General features: G+C 41.9%; 1 protein-coding gene across 1 annotated transcript; it reads left to right on the forward strand.

Annotated features, from left to right (window-relative positions):
• Positions 1-4,316: 4,316 nt before the first annotated feature.
• On the forward strand, positions 4,317-5,486 carry LOC308298906 (leukocyte elastase inhibitor-like; the record flags this gene model as incomplete). The annotated part of the gene is made up of 1 exon (XM_080742601.1): positions 4,317-5,486. One exon carries the CDS (start codon positions 4,317-4,319, stop codon positions 5,484-5,486), a length of 1,170 nt encoding a protein of 389 aa, XP_080598727.1.
• Positions 5,487-15,890: the final 10,404 nt, after the last annotated feature.

The raw sequence follows: 15,890 nt of genomic DNA on the forward strand, positions 1-15,890 counted from the left end.
CTTAACTCTACCAACTGCTTCTTCTTTCTGTGTGTTGATTAGCGCACACATGTAATCTCGCGTGGCTAGAGACCGTCGTCTCGTCAGTGGTATTTACTCAAGTACTACGATTTTAGTTACTTTTACTGGAGTATTTCCCATAATTAGTACTTTCACTGTTCTACTCCACCACAACTTCTCAGAGACAAATATTATACTTTTACTCCATTTATAGGCCTACACTTATTATTACAAAACATGCGTTAACCACTTCATACTTCATACTGTATTACTTTCTACTTTTGTTAGTACATTTGATGATAGGCCTACGGTACCAATGTTTTACTTTTACTCAAGTACATTTAGAATTGCAGACTTTTACGAGTACTATTCTACATTGCAGTTTGCAGTCTGCAATGTAGTCTACTTTTACTCAAGTACAAAATGTGAGTACTTTTTCCACCACTGGTCTCGTCCAGCGAGATTGAAGCCCTGTGCGTTTCATGCTTCCTCGTACGACGGTGTGGCGTGCCGAAAACAGCCGAGCTACAAGCTCATGACGCGTCGCGACGCGACCGGTTGTAGTAGAGCTTGTATATCGTCTATTTTCGGTGCATTATAGCGCACATGTATGTGATCCCTGGATGGTTGGTTGGAGGGTTGGGTTGGACCAAACAGGAAATGTGTTCAATTACATGCTATGGGATTGGCTGCCTGGAGAGAAGAAAGACAATTTTAATGGAACATCAAAATATTGTTACTGTACATGCACACACACTAAATTTTGTTCTGATATACGACTCATTGGCCTACTATATGCTTTGCTCTTTGTTGGTAAGTGGAATAATGTACATCCATTCCATGATCAAGATAGGCTCTATAACCTGCAGTTTATAACATGATTATTATTTCACCTATTTATTTTGTCATGTTTAGAGAATGAGATTCATTATAGACCTATTCATTAGAAGGTACCGTATATATCAAGTGCTACAACCTGAAGCAACACAGATGAGCAGTTTTTGCTATGCTGTGGATATACAGGACTGTATGTTTCACAGGTTATATCTTCCCCAGGTTCTATGTTCCCCACTTACCCTAAAAAAAGGTTCTATGTTCCCCACTCATCTGGGCACCATATTTTTGTTATGACTGGGCATCTGGACGAGTGGGCACCTGGACATCTGGTCACAAGGGACATGTAGGCATTTGGATAACTGTACGAGTGGGTACCTAAATGAGGATTGCCCACATTAGTCCAGGCGTTTCGGGCAGTATTTTGATGGAATCGTGCACTTTATGAAAGAAGCATGACATTTGGCACACAGTTAGAACATGCCATATGGAACATTTTTGGCTATGGGGCCATCGCAGATTTGTCTTGGGAAACTTGTGGGAGCCAATCAAAGTTGGGCTCTCATAGACTTTAGGCCTACTATAGTGTAAAATAATACAAAAAAATGCATACGCTTTCAATGCAAATATTTGTTTTGCAGGAAAAACATTCCTTGGGCTAAAAACGGACCCCATAAAACTATGGTTTAGTGATGAGTCATCACTTTTCACAGTTTTGTGGCGGCCGTTTCTCGGAAAGGAATGTTTTTTGTGCAAAGAAATGCTTGCATTGATTGGATTCAGAATCCTGAAAAACACCTAGTTTGACCCCTTACATGCTACTTAAAGCATATTTATTTTTTGTATTATTTTACTGTATAGTAAAGTCTATGAGAGCCCAACTTTGATTGGCTCCCACAAGTTTCCCAAGACAAATTTGCGATGGCCCTATAGCCAAAAATGTTCCATATGGCATGTTCTAACTGTGTGCCAAATTTCATGCTTCTTTCATAAAGTGTACGATTTTTGCCTGAAACGCTCTGACTAGATGTCCCACCATTTCCTGCATTTGAGTTGGAAACATACCTTTTTTGGGGGGTTGAGTGGGGAACATAGATAGGCCTAGAACCTTTCTTGTGGGGTAGGGTGGGTGGGGAACATGGGCAGCATACAGCTAAGGTCCTTATACTACTAATAACCTATAACTTTTCTTTTACTCATTGAGTTAAATCTCCCAGAAATGTCAATATAAATGAAGGAAGTTAATGATGAGATACAGCTAATAGCATTATTTGGGGGGGCGGCATGGCTCAGGGGAAGAGAACCCGTTATTAGAGCACGAAGGGTTCCCGAAAGGTTCCCGGTTCGAATCCGGGCTCCCCCTGAGTTAATGTTAAGAGTCCTTGAGCAAGACTGAACCCCTAATTGCTCCCGGTGAGTAGGTTGGTGCCTTGCATGGTTTCCTCCTCCACCGGTGTATGAATGTGTGCGTGAATGGGTGAATGTAATGCACAATCTATGTAAAGCGGCTTGGATAAAAGCGCTATATAAATGCACCATTTACCATTTTATTTCTTGACTTTATGAGGCAGAGAAATAGTGGCACCTGAACCAAACAACTCTACGCACTATGTAACTATGTCTAATGCTTTTGACAAACCCGGCACATGATGGGAGGTGAGGTTCCCCCCCTCCATGAACTGTACAATAACAGGTGTTCATTCAGCACATCATCAAGGAAAGGCACCACCCCTGCCACAAAATGTCCACTACCCCTACACCCACTGCAGTCAGGCAAGGACAAGACCACCAGGTTTCTTAACAGCTTCCACTCGGCTTCCATTAGACTGTTAAACAAGATCTGACCACCACCTGGCTGTCACCATACTGGTCTTGGACTTTACTTATCCTCAAGGATCTACTATGCCCGTAGTACTTGCCGTGGCACTTGATGTCAGACATCAGCTCCACATACGGTTACGGAAAACTGCGTATCGGATCGGGTCGGGTCGAGGCCGGGCACTAGCTGCACTCCGCGCCATGGCGGGGATTGGGGAACGCGAGTGCCGAATCTGAAGCGGTGGGACGAACGGTTCTCGAGATACGCGGATTACATACATACATACATATACCTACATACACACACGCACGCATGCACGCACGCAGAGACTAACCTATAATAACCTATAATTGGATTAAGAGCATCTGCTAAATGTTTACCACCCTATGGACTACCATTCTATGTGAAGCTGACAATGCATTTATACTCTTTTGTGCCTTAATCTCATGTACAACGTATTGTTTCTACTCTGTGTAAACCTGTGATGTGACAATAAAGTTGATTCTGATTCTGACAGGGACGAAAACATAATCTCCTCCTCCCAGCCTTTCAGCCTGGCAAAGAAAATAAAATTGTGTTACTTGGGGTCTTAAACAATTACATTCAGGTCTTTATTTCAACAATATATAGTTTATAGATTGTCTGACTTGCATTTTAATTCTTCTTCGAGTCCATAGCCAATATCGGGGACAGGCCACAGCTGATGGGGTGGACTCTGCCAGGTCCTCTGGACGGCACTGGGGACATCGGCACATTCCAGTAGGTGGGACATTGTCTTGGAGTTGTAGAGTTGTAGTTTCATCAGTGCTTTGCACCTCCCCTGTTCCACACACAGTCTGTTTAGTGACTTCCAGGTGATCCAGCCAAGGTCGTGGCCACTAGCAAGGCTTTCTGTTGGTGTAATTCCTCGGTTCAACCAGTCAAGAGCTCGTATGTCATGGCTTTGCCATTCGTCTTCCCAGATGTTGGCCCTTGCTACTTGCTACTACATTCTGATTATGTGGTAGATACATCATTTTACCACACTACCACATACAGTGACATAACATACAGTACAGTACAGATGCATTTAACATTTACACTTATTGTCTCTGCCAGGCCAGACAGACTATGGGTGCGTTCGGAAACCCGCACCGGGTGTGTGCTCAGTGTAGTGAGTGCAGTGGGCGTGACGTTGGAGAGTGCGTTCAGTGTGGCTTATTTACGAACGACCAGTTAAGGTTTTTCACTCTGAACTCTGAAGGTAAACTTTCTGAAAAGCAGCAGTTGCTAACGTAACGTTGATATTAGAAAGGAGATGTAATTCCTAACATTGGCATACCATCTACAGCTACCGTTGGACTGATTGGCATGAAACCTTGCATGCATACTCCCAGTCCCAGTAGGCCTGAATATCTACGAGGCCTGAATAGGCCTATTTTCTTTCTTCACCCTAATATAGAACTCCATATACGGATATAGCTGACTCATTGTGACGTCACTGGCACCCACACAAGCACTATATAAAGGGTGACAGTTATCCCTTCAGTCTCCATGATAAACTGTTTCCATGTCTCTATTTCTCAAAGCTATTTTGCATTCAACCTTCAGTCCAGGAATTGTAAAATTTGGACATTGATCCTCAGTCATTTACATTAGGATATTGGACACAACATTGATAACAATGCCATCACCAACACCCCTGTCAGCAGCATGCAACACATTTTCCCTGTCTCTGTTTAAAAAGCTGTCAGAAAATAACATCACCGCCAATGTTTTCTACTCTCCTATCAGCATATCCTCTGCTGTGGCTATGGTGCTGCTGGGGGCCCGTGGCAACACAGCCAAACAGATGTCACAGGTCTTGCACTTTAAGGATGACGTCCACATGGAGTTTCCTAACCTTATGGGTGACCTGAACAAGTCAGGGAAGTCCTACGCCCTCAGCCTGGTCAACCGACTGTATGGAGAGAAGTCCTACCAGTTCCTTGAGGAGTTCTTAAGTGCTACCAGAAAACATTTTGATGCACAGCTTGAGCCTGTTGACTTCATTGGCAACGCAGAAGGAGCCAGGCTGAACATGAACAGCTGGGTGGAGAAACAGACACAAGATAAAATCAAGGACTTGCTTGCACCGGGTGCGGTTGATAGTAATTCCAGACTGGTGTTGGTCAATGCCATCTACTTCAAAGCCAAGTGGGACCAGTCGTTTCATGAATACGACATCATTAACAATGCTCCCTTCAGTCTCAGCAAGACTGAATGCATGCCAGTGAAGATGATGAACCAGTGTTCTGTGTTCCCTTTTGCCGCCATTCCTGAAGTCAGGTGTCAGGTCCTGGAGCTGCCCTACAAGGGGGAATGCCTCAGCATGCTCATCATTCTTCCCCTTAAGATGGAGGACAATACAACTGGCCTGGAGAAGCTAGAAAAGGAGCTAAGCTATGAAAAGTTTGTGGAATGGACCAATCCAGGCATGATGGATCGGACAATGGTTTGGCTGCTCCTGCCTTGTTTCAAGATGGAGGAGACATATGACATGAAAGACATCTTGATCAAGATGGGCATGGAGGACGCCTTTGATGAAAAACAGAGTGACTTCTCTGGCATTTCTCCAGCCAACAGCTTGTTTCTCTCCAAGGTGGTGCACAAGGCCGTTGTGGAAGTGAACGAGGGGGGCACTGAGGCAGCTGCCTCCACATATGAATGTGAAACGGTTGAAGAGGACTGTGAAGAATCTGATGAGGAAGGGGGCCCCCCCATCTTCTATGCTAACCATCCATTCCTCTTCTTCATCCGACACAACCCCACCATGAGCATCCTCTTTGCAGGCCGATACTGCTCCCCTCCTTGAGTTGGATCTCATCTCAGCTCAACTCTGGTCCTGGTTACCTGGACCACAGTGTTTTTAAAGCTCATTCATTATATTCAATTCACCCTTTGTCAGCCTTCTGATTGGTCCCTGACTGGCCAACTAGAAAAATCATTCACTTTTGCTACCGGGAGCGGAGTTGTGCAGTGGGACAAAGTCCTTTCGTTCTTTCACTGCGGTGTGGTGATGCACGACACGGTCGCGGCGCAGTATGGCGCTGCGCAGTCATAGCGATTTCGATAAGTATAATGAATACGCTTCAACAAACTAGTTCACATGAACGATATCAATGTATGTAACTAAGATATTCTATTAGGTACATATATTTTAAATGGGCAGAATTACAATTAAAATACATTTTATGTTGAGGGCGAGCCTATAGTTCCACAATTTCAAGGATTAAACTAATTAAAACATGTATTTTCGGGGGGAAAACCCCTGTTTTGCAATGTAACTACTGTACTTTTTTGGTCCTTTTTTATTAATATCACATAGATGTTTTTCTTTTGGTACTTTAAATAGCAATAATGAGGCTATGAAAAATATTTTCCTATTCACTTTCATTATAAAAACACACCCAATGTGAAGTGAGCGGTGGTTGTGCTTGCATAACGTCTTCAGACTAGGATTTGAGTCGAGTCTAGGATGTACAGGCTATGCTACACACACGTTTTGCTATGGCAAAACGCTGAGGAAAAAGGCTACAGACCTACGACATATGACATCACTAGACAAACATGGTGCTACGTACACACATTTTGCTATGGCAAAACGCTGAGGAAAAAGGCTACAGACACACGACATATGACATCACTAGACTATGGACACACATTTTACTATGGCAAAACGCTGAGGAAAAAGGCTACAGACATACGACATATGACATCAAACATGATGCTACGCACACACATTTTACTATAGCAAAACGCTGAGGAAAAAGGCTACGGACACACGCACAGCCACCTATAGGAGCGGTTTGGATGCTACGTACACACATTTTACTATGGCAAAACGCTGAGGACAAATCAAACCTCGGTTCGAAGTGAAGCGGTGAACTGTTATTCTATGTGTTCTAGAGTTATGAACTCTGTGATCTGTACATTCTTTATATTCTGAATGAATGAATGAATGATTTTATCTGGAAGGCCGAATTGTCATGTGAAGCTTGACCAATCCTCAAAGTATCCAATCATCAGACCGGGACGGACACTACACACATACGTACGTACGTACGTACGTACGTACGTACGGACGGACGGACGGACGGACGGACGGACGGACGGGACAGATAAAACCTATTCATTCTGAACTGAAATGGCCATATATGGACATGGGACACACATTTTGCTTTTTGAAAAAGCCTATTCATTCTGGACTGATATTCTGGACGTACGAGACAGAAAAAACCTGTTCATTCTGGACTGGAGTTACCATATATGGACATGAGGTGACATACATTTTGTTTTTGAAAAAGCCTGTTCATTCTGGACTGAGATGACCATATATGGACATGAAACACACATTTTGTTTTTGAAAAAACCTGTTCATTCTGGACTGAAATGACCATATATGGCCGTGGGACACACAAAGCCACTCATTGGAAGCGGTTTTCACCGCTTCAAAAATCATACAGTATAGAAACAACATATTAAGTGCTTTTCCTCAAAAATGCCTACTATGCCATTTTCTGATTTATTTATTTATTTGCATTTGGGACCAGTCTACAGTGCTCACTTTGAACACGTGCAATGTTTTACTTTTAAAGGAGTAGTTCACATCCAAAATTACTTTTTTCTATTGATTATAGTCATATCATGGAGACTTGAGTTCAATAATATTTTTTTTGTATTTGTCACATTCTTATTAAGACCCATCCAAGGCCTTATTTGGGTCCCCATCCAGGCCCATGCATTTGGGTCCCCATCCAGAATCAATGCGGGTAAATTTACTATAATCATTTTATTTACTTTTTGAAGCGTTGAAAGCCGCTTCCAAGGAGGGGCTTTGTCTGTCCTGTACATTTATTTTTTTGAGGATTCCCATAGATTCTCAAGGAGTGGCTTTGTCTGTCCCGTACATGTCCCGTGCATGCAGAATTGAGGATTGGTCAAGCTTCACATGAAAATTTGGCCCTCCAGACAAAATCATTCATTCATCATTCAGAATTCATAAAAATATAGAACTGAAGTACATAGAAAGTATAGATCTAGAAGTTCTAGAACACAGAATGTATAGATCTAGAACACAGATTTCATAGCTCTATAGAACACATAGAATAAAAATTCACCGCTTCACTTCGAACCGAGGTTTGATTTTTTGTCTTAAGAATGCGAAGAATACAAAAAATATTATTGAACTGAAGTCTCCATGGTGTGACTAATCAATAGAAAATAAGTCATTTTGGGGGCGAACTATTCCTTTAAGAGTGACGTCCATCCGTCTATGTCCGTATCATGAGCAACCTGCAATACCGCTGGTGCCCAAGTAGCGCTGTTGCTTATCTCACGCATGCACGCATGCACACTCACACACACACACACGGCCATGCACACGCACACACACACACGCACGCACGCACGCACGCACGCACGCACGCACGCGCACACACACACACACACACACACACACACACACACACACACACACACACACACACACACACACATACACATTAGTCAGGACAAATTATATGAAGATAATGTTGAAAATGCGTGAAATGCCCTTTTAAGAAAGGCTATTCAGTCAAAGTTACTGGCAGGTGTGTAGATACTGTATGCCCATATGGACTGTACATTCTTGACACGTCAAGGCAACAACCATGGCAAGAATGGACATACAGATATGCCCAAATATGGACATACTTAAATTGGTATTATGAAGCAGCCAGCTGTCTGTTGTATGTAATGTTAGATAGCAAGAGGGGTGAGGGAGAACTCAATCAGAGTGCAAGAGTGGTGAGGGAGATTATTTTGAAAGTGTGGGTTGGCCCATGGTAGCTGACATACCTTACCTCCCGCTGACCTTTTTACTGTAAATACCATTTATTTTTATTTCGTTTTTCGTTTGTCTTATGATATTTCTGAAGCGGTGAAAGCCGTTTCCAAGAAGTGGCTTTGTCTGTCCCGTACCTGTTTTTTTTGAGGATTCCCATAGATTCTCAAGGAGTGAGAATGTCTGTACCGTACATGTCCCGTACATGTCCTGTGCATGCAGAATTGAGGATTGGTCAAGCTTCACATGACAATTTGGCCCTCCAGACAAAATCATTCATTCATTCAGAATTCATAAAAGTATAGAACTAAAGCACATAGAAATTATAGATCTAGAACACTGTATAGATCTAGAACACAGATTTCAAAGCTCTAGAACACTTAGAATAAAAAATCACTGCTTCACTTCGAACCGAGGTTTTTTCATAGTTCTGTGTTTTATTTGTCTGTCATTGTTGTATGAGTATGAGTTGTAAAAAGGGACTCCATTTTAAACAAGCCCAAAAGCTTTCTTGTGGCATTTTCCTTTTAGTTGAACATGTATCATCGAACTGTACTGTCCTGTACGTTTTCCTACTATGCAAACTTAAAGTATTCAGTCAATCAATCAAGTCACCTTTATTGTATAGCACATTTGAAAAACAACAACAGAAGTATTCAAAATAACATCACATAGACTTTATGTATATAAAAGAAACAGAAATCACAAGAAACGTGTAAAAAGTGTGAAGTGAGCGGTGCTTTTATGAGAGTTATCAGTGCTTGTATCTCTCCGCCCCCCCCCCCCCCCCCTCCCTAAACCCTGTATATCCATACATGGAGACGACTGGATCATCAACTAGACCTCCATATATGGAGCTGACCTCTACATCTGATTCCCAGATGATGCCCTGTTAGGGCAACCACACTAATAGAACCCCTTTTATGTCCATAAAAGGGGACAAGGACTGAGAGACCGATACTGACGCATGTTTTGGGTCTCACAGCACACGGTTGGTTCAGGGATCTCCATATATGGGCATAATTGGGATTGTATTACTGTATGATGTCAGATGTCATATACGTCATAGGACTTTCACATAACGAGTAACGGAGTAAGCATGTCTGGGTCTTACAGCACACGGTTGGTTCTACAGACTTAAAGTTTTGCACACGGATAGCTCAGATTTTGTAACCATTTTTTAACACCCGATCCAACCAATAGGCTATGCCCATATCTCCATATACTGTATGGATCTCAATGTACAGTGTATGGGTATCAGGGATCTCCATATATGGGTAACCGGTCTGATACTGTATATATTAATAATTAATTCTGTCCTTTTTGCTTTTCGCCCTTAGGCATCTTACTGGTGTAGTTAACTTGACCACTTAGTTAGTTTCCATCATGGGACTATGTGTAATGGGAGATTATTTAACCCACACAAGTGACAAAGAAACCCCTCTTTATTCTTGATATAGGCTTACTCACTAAGGTAATTACACAGAACTGAATAATGTGGTTTTAGTTAGCATAGAAAACATTGCATTGACAAAAATCATCAATTTGTGTTTCATGATGTAGATTGTATTAGTTAAGGAATTAAATCAGTGACATAAGGCAAGCAACCATTCATCAAGAACAACACAAGGAAAAGTAACATTTTCATACTGTCATCACGGGAATTAGCCCTATTCACGGCCCGCCCACTCAGCATCCCCCTGGTGCTGAAGTCACGTTTTGAAGGGTAAAACCCTGCTAAAAGCCCATAGAGTTAACACAGAAATCGCAAATTTAATGCAATTTCCGATTAGTAAAGTATAAAATACGTCTAGCATGATCAAGAACCCAAGATAATAAAAGGCACAAAGCATTGTAATTTACTTTACCGTTCAAAATAATGATTTGTTGGCTTTAAGTCCAGCTATTTCGGTTATAGTTTCCCCTTCTAAACTGACGTCAGCACCAAGAAGTTGCTGAGAAATTTGCTGAGTGGGCGGGCCATGAATAGGGCTAATGGAAAAGATGAATCAAGGACTGTCTCCCAGTGTTTTTGCACTTGAATTATAACCAGAATTGAACCACTCCAAATCTAATAAGATAAGAGAAACATTTATCATCATGACGTTATTGACCATTATAGAATGATTGTGGCTTTTCATCGTCCCGCAACCGCTGGGTTGTGTGCGTGCAGGGGTTTCGCACCAAATTCTGGGCCCTGGATACAAGGATTCACTGCGGGCCCCCCATGAATGTTCTTCATAGGGGGAGGGGGTTTAACCCATTTAGACTGGGAACACATTATTTTGTGCTTTAACTATTGAAAAATAGCAGATATACAAGCTCACAGCGAGCTTGTAGATCTGCTATTTTTGAGTCTTTGAATAAGGTTTTTGAAAAACCTATGTTTCTATCTCAGTGTTGCTCAAACCTTTTCATGTGAAGGACCCCCAAAATGATATGTATTTGGCCATGGACACCCATCTCGAAATATTTAGTTCCAGGGACCCCCAGAAGCAAAATTTGAGTTGCAAATGTTCGCTTAAAAAATATTTGCACACATTTTCAAGATTTTTCAAAAATAGCAGATCTACAAGCTCGCAGCGCTGCACTCGGTGACGCGCTGTGAGCTTGTATATCTGCTATTTTTCAATAGCTAAAGTATAGAATAATTAAGGCCCCTCCACCTTGCCCCCCCCCCCTCCCCCCCACTGGTGACGCCCCTGAGAATGCTTGTGGTTTTTCCCTCGCAACTGCTGGGATGTGTGCGTGATGGAATTGTAGACAACACTGAAGACGTTACGTGGTAATAAAAACTCAAGCATAACTGTTGTGACCAAGAACGAAGACAACCTTGAGCAGTGTCTGATTATTGTCTGTTAACCTGGATATGAAAGTGAGAGCTGGCCTACTTATGGAAGCCATCGGGGAGGGGAGGGCTCTGACCTCATCATGCAGCAGGTTCCAGGGATGGAGTGATATTCTATGTTTTCAATATCCTGATTATCTAAATTTAGTTTCACATTCAGTTGTTTGTGGTTAGTTGTTAGAGCAAAGCTGGAGAACTATTGAATCAGCACATGGTATATGATGAATATGTGTGGATAACATTTTACATTAATACAACAAAGAACCACAACTCAAAAGATACTTGTTGAATCCCTTTGACCCAGTTTAGCTAAACTTTTAATCTGTATCAGTATGATTGTTTTGAATTATTTGACAACATAGTTTAAAGGGAGGGCATCTTTTCTATATATTACTCCCAATAATTTGATGACCAGCAGTGGTTCCCTATGGAGACACAAAGAGCCTGCTTTGTTCCCTATGGAGACACAAAGAGTCTTTATTGGGCTTAGGAATGCAAAAAAACAAAACAAAACAAAAAAGTATATCCATGAATTCAAGTCTCCATGGGGTCGATATGTCATTTTGGGGTGAACTATCCCTTTAAAAAAAGTATGGGCGCCTGGCTGGTGGCAAAGCCACTAATGCCTCCATCAGAGTCTAAGGTGAAGAGCTATCACCTCACGTGATGTAGTTTTCTAGCTATCACCTAAAAATGTATAACAAAGCCTATAGGTGATAGCTAAAACTACACAGGGCTGTCAAAATTATTACATAATCGTCTAATTGTGATTATTTGACATTATCGCAATTATTTTGTCATAATCGTCATAATCGTGAATGTTGAAAAAGTTTCTGAAATACGCGAAAAAACGCGTCGCATCGCGATGACTTATCACCGCAGACTGTACTATGTTAGGGCCATTTGTGTACTGACAGACCATACTCCTTGTGAAATATGAGACTTCCGTCATGTCTCCCTTCTCTCTGCCTTCAGTTTCCTGACTGTTGCTAACAATAGCTCTCCTATCTAACAACTTGTCTTTTTTATGCCATAATATAGCCAGACCTTTTATGGTGTGGCTATATGCAGGAGTCTAGCTGTCGGTGGGTCGGTGTATCTGTATGCCTGTGTCTGTAGTCTGTACAGAACTAATCTTGCAAACTGCTGGACTGATCAGCACCACATTTCTTGTGTACATGTCATTAGGCCCATATTTTATATTGGAAGACAATAAGGCTCTGATCAGGCAGAAACTTTGTCTAAATGAGAAGTCATACTGAATTTGTACTGTAGGCCTACATATATGTCATAGATGACTGAGGTCACAGGTTGGCCATATGAAGCTTGAGATCCATAGGGGAGCCACGTTGTTGATGATCATTCATGTATCCAGAGATCCACATGATTTGATTATTATATTTTTGGGCGTTGCTATCCGCTCCTACGTCTAGCTTTGTGTGTACTGTGTAGGTCCCTATGTCCCTCCCTATGTCCATATGAGCACAAGACTTTAACGTCATAGAAAGTACGCAGAGACCCACATCACCACAGCTGATGTCACGGACAGAAAGGCCCATTCCATACAAGGAGATATGCACGTGTGTCATGTTTGACCATGCACCGGTCACTTCGCACTTGTTGTTTAATACTGTGACTGTGACGTTTTGAAGACAAGATATGTTATATGTATTCTAAAATGGCTAGTTCCATTCCTTGATTCTGATTGGCTGGTTTCCCATATTTGCCGTGGTATATAGTTTACAGTTTACAGTTTAGGCATTTAGCAGACGCTTTTAATCCAAAGCGACTTACAATAAGCAGATACAAAACATCACAAGATAATATGTCAGTACATCAACAGCAATATAACAAGTGCAAATGGATATCTATCTAGAAAAAAAACACAATAAAATCAAAGTTCTAAAAAAACCTAAAAACAAATGCTAACTATCTTCATGTATGGTCATTGATTTTCTGTAGTGCTAAGGGTTTAGGTGGAGTCTGAAGAGGTGGGTCTTCAGTCCACGGCGAAAGCTAGCGAGTGAGTCCGTTGTTCTAAGTGCGACAGGGAGTTTATTCCACAACTTGGGGGCCAGGAGGGCAAACTGTCTCGGACGAGTGGATTTTTGCCCTGGAGTTTTTAGCGAGGGTTCTGTCAGCCTCCCTGTGTTGGCTGATCTAAGTGAACGGGTGGGGGTGTAGGCGTTGATCAGGTCTTGGAGGTATGGAGGAGCCATACCTTTGGCTGCTTTGAAGGTCAGCATCAGTGTTTTGTATTCAGTGCGGGCCGCAACCGGGAGCCAGTGGAGGCTGCGGAGAAGGGGAGAGACATGTGAGAACTTAGGCTGGTTGAAGACCAGTCGTGCCGCGGCGTTTTGGATCAGTTGGAGAGGTTTAAGTGCACATGCCGGGAGACCAGTGAGGAGAGAGTTACAATAGTCAAGTTTTGATATGACAGATGTCTGAATGAGGAGCTGGGCTGCCTCCTGGGTGAGGAAGGGTCTGATTTTACGGATGTTGCAGAGTGTGAACCTACAGGATCGGGTGACTGATGCAATGTGTGCCTTGAATGATAGCTGGCTGTCCAGGACCACACCAAGGTTTCTAGCAGTAGGAACTGAAGTCACCAATGCATTATCTATGGAAATAGTGAGATCTTGCATGGGGCAAGACTTAGCTGGGAAGAAGAGTAGCTCCGTCTTGTCCGGGTTCAGCTTGAGGTGGTGGGCTGACATCCACTGTGAGATGTCGGCCAAACATGCTGCAATGCGTTCTTCCACCTGGGTTGCAGAAGGGGGGAAGGACAAAAACAGTTGAGTGTCATCAGCATAGCAGATATGTGTGTATATGAGCGTATATGAGACTAGAGCCCGACAGATATATCGGTCAATTCGATATATCGGTTGTTTTGGAGATATCGGAAGGGTATCGAACATCGGTGAATTATTCCACCGATATCCGATATATTGTATAATAAATAAATAGATAAAAGACACATATTAATTCATAAACGAGACAAAACACAGCAGAACCCCCAAATTAAAAGAGTATTATTATCCAACAAGCAATAGAAATTGATAACTGCGACCAAACTCAAAGTTTTGACAAAAATGCAATAATCTGACCATTTATCCGAGGGGCGAGCAGTCAATTAAATGATCTTAAATGAATAAAAAATGATTTTTACAAAACATCGGTATCGATATCGGTATCGGTGCTCTAGCACTCTCCAACATCGGATATCGGTATCGGTCGAAAAAATGGTATCGGTCGGGCTCTATATGAGACTATAACCCACACCTTGAATCAGTTTATTTCAAACCCAGGTGTGTTATTTCTTTTCACAGTGTTCCACAGTGAACCAATTATCTGCACCTGTGTTGTTAACAAAAAATCAAACCTCGGTTCGAAGTGAAGCGGTGAACTTTTATTCTATGTGTTATAGAGCTATACATTCTACGTGCTTTAGTTCTATATTTTTATGAATTCTGAATGAATGAATGATTTTATCTGGAGGGCCGAATTGTACGGGAATTGTACGGGACACACAAAGCCACTCCTTGGAAGCGGCTTTCACCGCTTCAAAAACCTGGGAACTACTTTCTTGTAGCTGGGAACTTTCTTGCAGACCTTGTAGTGAATTATTAGTGAAATAGAACAGTTTTAATTGGTACAATGTCTATGATTTTTCATGTTGCCATATTGTAACTGTTTTAGAAAAGCAATAAGCCGCGCGAGGCTTGTGGTTACCTGTATTTTACACCGGCTGAGAGGGTTGGAGACACTCGGCTGCGCCTCTCAGCCAGTGTAAAATACCAGGTAACCACTCGCCTCTTGTGGCTTATTGCTTCATTTTATTTCATTTGATGGTATTATTTTACATGTAGTATCAGTGGGGGCATTAGTACTTTAGTATTATTAGTACTATAATTAAAGGGGTATTTCACTTTGGGTAATTTTAACATCTTTGGCTTTTATGTGCACGCCAGACAGTTTGTATGTTCCTTGATTAAGTATTTCGATAATGGTAGGGCAGAACCCATGGTAACTACATTTAACCATGCTATACTTATTTGAAACACACGTCCCCGGTTCTGGTGACTAGCTGTGTGTGTGTGTGTGTGTGTGTGTGTGTGTGTGTGTGTGTGTGTGTGTGTGTGTGTGTGTGTGTGTGTGTGTGTGTGTGTCTGTGTGTGCGTGCTTGCGTGTGTGCGTGGTGCATGTGTGTGTGGCCAGCCTTGTACTAATACAATAAAAGTGTTTGATGTTTTGCACCAGCAGATGGCAGGATTTACTTTCTATAATGAGAAATGAGAATAGTATATCACAGTGAGCTATTGCAGACTCACTCAATATTCATTGTGTCTCTTCTGATCACAAGAATATGAAAGATTGAATGAAATAGTTCTGTAACTGGAGGAGATTACCTGATATATGGTGATAGTCGCTCAGAATTTAAATAATATGCTCAAGAAAATTGCTAAGACAACTTTGAAATGAAACGTGTTACCTGTATTCACTTGTTCAAACAGTAGGCTATATTAAATAATTTACCAATGAATTGT

Source organism: Nannobrachium achirus, assembly GCF_963921795.1.
Source record: "Nannobrachium achirus genome assembly, chromosome: 2".
NCBI classification, from domain to species: Eukaryota; Metazoa; Chordata; class Actinopteri; order Myctophiformes; family Myctophidae; genus Nannobrachium; species Nannobrachium achirus.